Below are 9,021 nucleotides of genomic sequence, written 5' to 3' on the forward strand. Positions count from 1 at the left end.
GTTTACCTTCTGGGAAGAATAATATGCTATTTACTTTTACTCTATTATGTAGATGGCTCAATGCAGCAAACCTGTCACTATTTTGTTTTTTGATTATGTACCTCCCTTTTGTCTTCATATTATATTAAAATGTCGTTTCTAAATCTTACATGAATGTTTCTTGTGGTTATTGTTAATCGAAACTGTTAAGTTTTACCCTTTATAGTTGGCTTCTATATTACATACCCAATTTGTTTCGACATGTTACTCGAAACTGATATCTTAATGTTTCAGATTTTGACATCACAGGATACACGTGTGGTATTAATTTATGTAATTTTATTTAATTACTAACAACCCCACTTAATTTTGTAATAATCAATCATAAATGATTTGCCTACCCAATTTACACATCAATACACATGTACCCTGCATAGCCTTTTCCTTTTTCATTTTACTCCAATAAACCATACAGACCTCCACCATTCTACAAACTAACATACAAAAACGAAACAAATCTTACAAGCATCAAAACATATGATCATACATGATAGACGTACATAATCAACACACCCATCACCATCTACGTTAATACCATGGCTGTATACAATCGACACAAACATCATCATCATCATACTATCTCGAATACATTGCATCAAAAAAATTTCTGATACAAAAAACAAAATCAACAAACAAAACAAAATGATGTTATTCAATTTAAAAAAACCCAAATGCAGATGTGCAAACATAAGTCAACAAATTATTAATGATAAACAAAACCATTAGTAAACTAACAATTATTCTAACTACAATTGGATTTATCACGCACAATTCTTACTTTGCAAGTCCTCCAATTATGATTCACATATAAGTTGCATCCTGTGCACTTTCGTGAACCACTTTTTGAAGATGCAGCTGCCCTCTCCGCTGCACTAACCATCCGTTTCTTAGTCCCACTCCCTTTATTATGTATCACTGGTGGGATATTAACTTCAATTTGTTCTGGAATACTAACCCCAAATAGCCTAAACACAGCTTCATCACTATCATCAAACGCAATAGTATTAACCGGATCTTGCTCAAACACCCTCCTCATCGCACGAGTTGTCTTCACAAAATCTTCTAATTTTTCCTTATCATTCTGAAGACGCTCCAGACAGTACTCCATGTTACTATATGCTTCGGTTAACAATTTAAAAGTTTCATCTTCCATTTCAGCAAGCCCATTCTTACTGACCAACAAATGGCTAGAAATAATATCCCTTCTCCACCTCCGTAGAATATATTGCTCGGGTATCTCCTCAATGTGATTATTCTTCAGAACTGCAAACACATGTCGACACAAAATACCCATTCGCTTGAAGAGTTCGCATGTACAATTTATTTCCTTTTCTGGCAACTTCAGTTCCACCTACATCAAAATTTTAATTCATACTTTAGACACATTTTTTTAAAAAACATATTTATTTGTTTAGATTCATATAAACATTACTGATGCTTTTACAATCATTTGAATTTTAGGAACTAACCTTACACTTTATTTTCACTTGTCTTATTTTGTCCAAATGTGTAATCATTACTACCTGCCACTCGTTCATATTTTCTACACTATCAATTGAACAATTCCATGCTCCTTTGTATATCTCCTTTCGAACTTCTGCAAAAACTGTATTTGTATACACTTTTGCTGCATGTTGCTCTAATCCTGTGCCCATCCCAAATTTATGCCTGGTTCTCTTAGTTTCATTATCAAGACGACGTTGCGTGTTACGTTGTTTTCCAATCGCCGTGTCATAGTTCACCATGAAATACAAAAGGAAATTCCCATGATGCGAGTACTTATTAAAGAATGAATTCGCACTTTCAGACCTGGAAGTTGTTTTCATCAGTCCATGCATTGGCATGTCCTTAAAATAAGCGGGTATCCATGAAGTCCGCCTACGATACATGTCTTTAAACCATCGTTTATCTTGCAGATTGTGATCCTTCATCAATGACTTCCATGATGTTTCAAACTCAATGGGATCCATATATATATTCCATACTAGTTTGTTGAAGCGTTTTCTGAAATCCTTGTTTTTCAAAACATCCCCAATAACCTGATACACATCCATTTTAAACTTCAAATTACACATATATTTTAACAAATAAATGTACTTTCATCAACAAATTTCAAATCTCATTACATATTCACCTGATGTAATTCAAATAACCAATCAACTTACCTTCGCCTGTAGTTTTTTCGTTATATGCCATAAACATAGTCTATGCTTTGCGTTTGGGAATACAGCCTCAACTGCCTGCAGAATCGCTGGATCCTGGTCTGTTAACACCAATGTTGGTTCTTTTCCATGAGCTTTTAAAAAAGCTTCAAGCAACCAACAATAAGACTCTATTTTCTCATTACTAAGTAGGCCAGCACCAACAACAACAGATCTTTTGTGATTATCAATAGCTGTAAAAGGGACAAATACCATTCCATACCTAAATAATAATATTTTTCATCATTAATGACATCGTACAAACAAATTAATCCAGAATACACATCAACCAAAATAAAACGCAGCATAACACTTACTTATTTGTTCGAAAGGTAGCGTCAAAAGATATCACATCTCCAAACTCCTTGTAGAATACTTATCTGTTTCATCAGCCCAGAACATAGCATTTAACACGCTATCGACACATTTTTACTCAAAGGAATAATCTGGATAAAATGCTTTCCTCTCATTCATTTTATTCACTACCAATTGCGCATCCTTGTTGCCTATAATGTTACCCAATTTTTTCCTAAAATTTTTGTAATCACTCTCTTCAGGACCAAGACACTCATATCCACCTTTTAACGCATCACGAAGTTTATGCGCCTTTGTTGCACCCACGTTTGCTGTTGATGCGCGTATAATAAACTCCTTGTCTGCATAATTTAATTTCCTAGCTTTTTTTGAATGTCTGCGCTCTTCTGTGGTATAAAGAGGGTGGTTGTGCAGCTCTTGAAACTCTCTAATTTGAAACTCACTTGTTCCAACACTAACACGTTCAAACTTTATCAATGCTCTACAATCCGTTACAATAAAGTTTGAATTCCTATGTTTCCTTCCACCATTATTTGTATCCATTGTATCCACGCTTCTATCTGGTATTTTCCCAGCGCGATTGCAAACAACATACTTTATCTTTATTGATTTGTCATGCCGAAACCTTGTAGTTGTGTTCAACCTAACATCAAACCCAGCATGTTCTGCATATTTTCTATACATATTGATTGCATGTGTTAGTGATTCGAATGTAACCTCATCATCAGGCATAAATTCTTTCGCGAAACTAGGTTTCCACAGCTTATTAGATCCACCAGGTGAATATAGAATGCTATGGTTGACACTTTCATTTTCATCAGATTCCGTACCTGATCCAAACAGTTCCAAATAACTTATATTTATAAAAAATAATACTTTTTTTAAACACTAACCAGATTTCACTACCATCACAATCATCAAGACTTTGACTTGATTCATTGTCACTCTCATTTTCATCATATGTATCTTCGTAGCCACCTTCAACTTCGTGTGTAGCGTTATCTGTTCCACCACAACAAATATATCAAATATTGACCTTATAACACTACCATTTTGTTATATTATTTATTAAACATTAACAACCACTGTTGAATATCAAATTCCATGACATAAAAAAGCTGTGTTGCATAATAAATAGTTGCAAACATTAATGATGGTCTCAACATATATTCTTCAATGATTTCAATACAAGTACAAATACACAACAAGTGGAATTCAATTCAATTAAATTGTATATTGAAACACTAACACTTATAGATACCCCAGTACAATCACAAATACGTTAAATCATTTGTGACTGCAACCATATTCAACAATGTTTCAACATAATCCCACAGAATTCCATAAACAACAATTGTGTTCAATGATGATTGAAACAATAACATTTATAAATTCCCCCTCTTCCATCCCAAATACAATAAATCATTTATGATTTCACAGCTATTCATAACTGTTTCAACCTAAAACCACATACTCCCTTAAAAAAAGCAATGATTCACATATAACCACGAATATGCAACCTAATGGAATAAAAAGTCTAAAATTGAAATAAACATAACTGTTTTTCCTGATAAACAAGACTATGTAACATATTTGAATAGGATTGTACCCACAAATGATTTAATGTAGTTGTGATGGAAAAGGGGTATCTACAAAAGATGTTGTTTCATTCATGATTGAAAACAATTGATTTGATTTGAACTCAATTTGTGTATATCTGAGGTTGCATTGAGATCATTGAATAATTCAATTTTGATTACAACTACATTAAATCATTTGTGACTACAACAAGATTTATAGATACCCACAATTCCATAACAAATATATTAAATCATTAGTGATTACACACCTATTCAAATATGTTTCATCGTAAAACAACATAATTCCATAACTCAAGCAATGATTCATATATAATCAAGATTACACAAATTAATGGAATAACAAGTACATACTTGTCACTGGTAAATTATATATGTACGTACGACACCTTGTAATCATCATTGAATAAGGGTCTAAGTGTTAATCAACCTATTCAGCTATGATTATCATATTACAGCATCTAATTCCAATACAACATCTAACTCAATCGCTACTGCTTTTACTGGTAATATACATATACTTCACATCTGTATAATTCATCAGCATAAATCAATTCCATCGAATTGAACAGCTCTATTTTGTTTTAGCAGAAACTAACAGTCCTTTTTCGTTTCACTATATGATTACATTCAAATACTAATTTCTGAAATCAAGCACACGTACCTTCACCTTCATCAACAATATCGATAAGTGAATTGAAGTAACTTTCATCGCCATAACAATCCCCACATCCGGTGTGCTTCATCGCAGCCGAATTCAATCAACGAATCGTAATTTGATTCCAGATGACGACAACAGTATTGATGTAATATTTTGCAGATTTTGATTACACGACTGATGTCGGCATTATGTATTGCATCAATAACGAATATGGTTTCAATAACTTTTATCCAATTAACGTTCTTCATTCGTTCTGGCTTCAATCATGGAAAACGTCTGTTACGTGTTATTAAATACGTTTATGTTATGTTTATGTTGCCTATTTACTGTTCACGTAAGTATGTACTTTCCTATTTTTGACCCTTATTAAACGATTGGCCCACATTTGTTCTCGCGTTTCTCAACCTTTTAGTGTTCTCAATATAAATCATCCCTATATATATATATATATATATATATATATATATATATATATATATATATATATATATATATATATATATATCGTTCCTTAGCTACAATAAATTTGCTAAGGGATGGCAAAAATGGTCCTTTAACTATACCTTTTGTTGCAGTTTGGGATTGGTTTTTCTATATCGACTTAATTGTCTTCGTACACATGTGTTAGTCCTATCTGACTTTCGCCGTCTCTCTGTAAGCCAATCAAATTAAGATCGGTGTCATTCTTCTTCACCGCCCTCTGGGTTACTTTAGTTTGCTCTCAGATTTTACTTCCCGATGTTTCCACCACCGCTCACTTTATCCTCCCCAAATCGAGTCTCCTCCCTTCTTCTCCACATTTTCCCTTCAAATCCTCATGAAAACCATCTGAGCCGGTGAGATTCTGATAAGTGTCTAGGCATATACACAAGGCCACCTCCATGGCCGGATCCATCACAGATGAGATACATGAAATGGACATATTCCTTGTTGTCATTAAACCTTGAATGGAGATCCACATACTAGAGCCCACGATCTCATTTAACTGCTTTTTAGTTTTTAATGCAATTTTCCATTACTACGTTAGTTCCATTAGTCCCACAATTCCATGTTCCTAATTTTTAGCTAGCATTTTCTTTTGTTATATAAATAGGTTTATGTTGCATTTAAAGAGAGGAGACGAATTATTATAAAAGTATCTTTGTTTATGTTTATTATTTCTTTGGGAGATTAGCCATCTCGAATCGGCCTGGAGATTGACCATCTCGAATCGGTCTCTATCAGATTCCCCACTTCTTCTGCTCTTCAGTCCGTCGTCTGATATTCCCCGCTTCTCTCATTCCCCTTCTTCCAGCCGAACATTACCTGATCAGGCTACCGTTCATCGGATTACTACACGGGTTACTTTCGGATCCTTCTACTCTGCTGCTCCAAATTCCCACCGCTCACCTCAACATAGTTAACAATCGCATCATCTGCGTGTATCTACCAATACCTTCACCGGGAATATCGCCACGTGCCTACGAGGATTTGAATTGAAGAAAGTTACGGTTTCTTGCTTTCACTCTACACTTTCTCCACTGCGGCCATCTTCATGTCTCCTTCGCTTCATCTACTTTTTGGATTCGACTTCCCAACCAGCTGCAACCATCGATTTAGGTATTATTGTTCCAGGTATGTAACCGATTTGAACTATTTTTTGATTTAAATATGTTTCAAAAATCAGAACCGATGACGGGCTAGAAGCTTATTGAACATAGGAAAAGAAGATTGAGGGTATTTGGTTGGAATGGACCGAAGAACAAAGTGTTTGCTTAAATGTCTGAATGAAAAAACAAAAGTTAAAGTGTCCTTCAGTTTGATTCCATCTGATTCCTTTTCTTTGATTTTTTGCTGCGTCATAGGTTCGATTTGGTTGCGAGGAGGGAGCAACGGCCTATGGAGCCGGTAGAGAATCCCAGCAAGAGTTTTTCCGATCTGCAGTTTCATCAGAGGTAAATCAACCTGGTTTTCCTTTCCTCATAAATCGAACCCTACTCTACTGTCCTTTCTTTTTTCTTCTATTTTTCAGTGAATCCTTTCTCATCAACAACGTCTCCACCTGTTAAAATGATAAATGAAGAACCGATGGCAAACAGAACCAAAAAGCATATGAAACCCCAGATGTTGTAGTTGGGATTTTCTTTGGAAATGCTTCGGGTATCTCTGGCTCTTGAGCAACTTAAAACATATGCAGATTGCAGTAAGTATTCCCTAAATTCCGATTCAAATTTCAGAAATTCTACACGAAGTCGGCTTTGTTTGCCATTGTTCTTTATTATTCACCCTGCAAATAGAGTCTTTCCTTTTCGTATTAGGTTGAATTTTGTTGTTATTACTCTCAGTTTTAAGGTTTTGCTGAATTTCAGTTTGGGTTTGGTGTAATCATACAGATATACTGTTGATTTTAAAGCTAGAAAATTATCACTGTTGCTATGTTTCATAATTGAATAAATAATTTTTTGATTATTTCTTATAACTAAGCTTACTGTCTTCTGTTTTTGATATATTAACGGGATGTAAAACACTAAACTATTACTATGGTTGCGGACTTATTGCGACCTACTTATCAAGACTACAAGTTTCGATATATTGAAAAATATATTCTTTTACTAATTTTTTAAAACTTTTTGTTACTCCTTCAATCAGGATGTGGCGGTTAAAGTTTATTTTGGTAATCAATATAGTGAGAACGCTTTGCAGGACTACAATAAAGAGGTATAACCACTTTTACTTTTTTTTTTTCAATCAAACAATAAAATATATCATTTAGATATGAACTATAATGAATTGAGCTTTTAACTTCAGATTGGTATAATGAAGAGACTACGTCATCCAAATGTGTTACTTTTTATGGGATCTATATGTCGTCCACAAGATAAACTTGCCATCGTCATAGAATAATTATCCAGGTAATTATTTAAAAGATCTTTACAAAACTATAATATGACATCATGTTAGCAAATAAATGCATAATTAGTTTATAATAAATCCAACAGGTATTGACATTAGATTACCATGGTTTCTTATTAAGTATAATATAATTTTATAGTCTTGAATCTTTTTGCAAATGGAGATAGAATTGAATTAGATAAAGCGTTAAAGAGACCTTGCAGAATCACAGCTAGAAATAGGGCAGTTGCTTCAGATAGATTTGTGAAGGTCCAAACCGAGATTTGAACCCCGACTTTTTATTTTATTTTTTTATTTCCCACCTGACTTATCTCCTTAATTGCAAGTTATCCCCTATATTTGTCTTATTTTTGTTTGTTGTGTTTGTTGTCTCTTTACAGCATAACAAATTAGATTTTCATCCTCTTTATCCCATTTTATTCTTAAAAATATTTTCATGACGTCACAGATATGCTTATCAGCCTATTGATGTTTTGTTGTAAAGGTCCAACTTTAATGTTCTTTTAGTAAAAAAAATCGTGATTATAACATTTTTTTGTCCAAAATGCCCCTGCATACTGTTTTTTTGATAAAAAAAATGATTTTAACACTGCTATGGTGAAGGCAACCCAAAAGGACCATGCTCATAATCGGGTCAAGTACATACCAAAATAGTTATGGACTTAGACACTAATCCAACAGTCTCCCACTTGGATAAGTCTAATAACTATTTTGCATAACTTCAGAACCTGATCAGCAATCGTAGCTTTCAAAAGCCGTTGTCAACTCTAATCTTATCAGATACGCGTGTCCTTTAGATAAGGGTGTTGGGTTTTGAGCATTCTAACACTCCTATGGTGTACATGCAACCCTATAAACCTTGGATCTATGTTTTCTCTATTATACATGCAAATATTAAATATTCCAAGGTTTCATCCTAACTAGCATATTATGAAGCACCTATACTACAAAGTTCTAGTTAGATGACATACCTTTTGATGTAGCTTGATGTCTTCAAGCTTTAAGAGCTTAGCCCCAATAGTGTGGAAGCCTCAAATGGAATCACAAATCACCAAAACACCTTGGAAGAACTTGAGAGAATATGTATGCACACTAAAATCGGCCCACTCTTATTTTCACACACTTGTGCCAATTTTGTGAGCCAAGGACCCCTTTATATATTATGGAGGATTAGGGTTACATCCATGTAAACCCTAATACCCATGACCTTTCATTTACATAGGATCCATGGGTTAAAAGCTCCATGGACCATCCATGAAAGCTTAGCCCAACCTAAATGAACTTGGCCTATTCCATATATATAAGAGTCCATATT

General features: G+C 34.1%; 1 protein-coding gene across 1 annotated transcript; it reads right to left on the reverse strand.

The window, feature by feature from the left end:
- Positions 1-781: 781 nt before the first annotated feature.
- Positions 782-4,899, reverse strand: LOC145127589 (protein FAR1-RELATED SEQUENCE 11-like). The gene is made up of 6 exons (XM_079062757.1): positions 4,818-4,899; positions 3,462-3,557; positions 2,674-3,385; positions 2,205-2,463; positions 1,509-2,099; positions 782-1,390 (listed from the first exon to the last, which is right to left on the reverse strand). The coding sequence occupies exons 1-6, from the start codon at positions 4,897-4,899 to the stop codon at positions 782-784; spliced, it is 2,349 nt and encodes a 782-aa protein (XP_078918883.1).
- Between the last annotated feature and the right edge of the window lie 4,122 nt (positions 4,900-9,021).

This window comes from Lactuca virosa, chromosome 7 (genome assembly GCF_052849685.1).
Source record: "Lactuca virosa cultivar CGN04683 chromosome 7, Lactuca_virosa_CGN04683_v6, whole genome shotgun sequence".
NCBI lineage: Eukaryota > Viridiplantae > Streptophyta > Magnoliopsida > Asterales > Asteraceae > Lactuca > Lactuca virosa.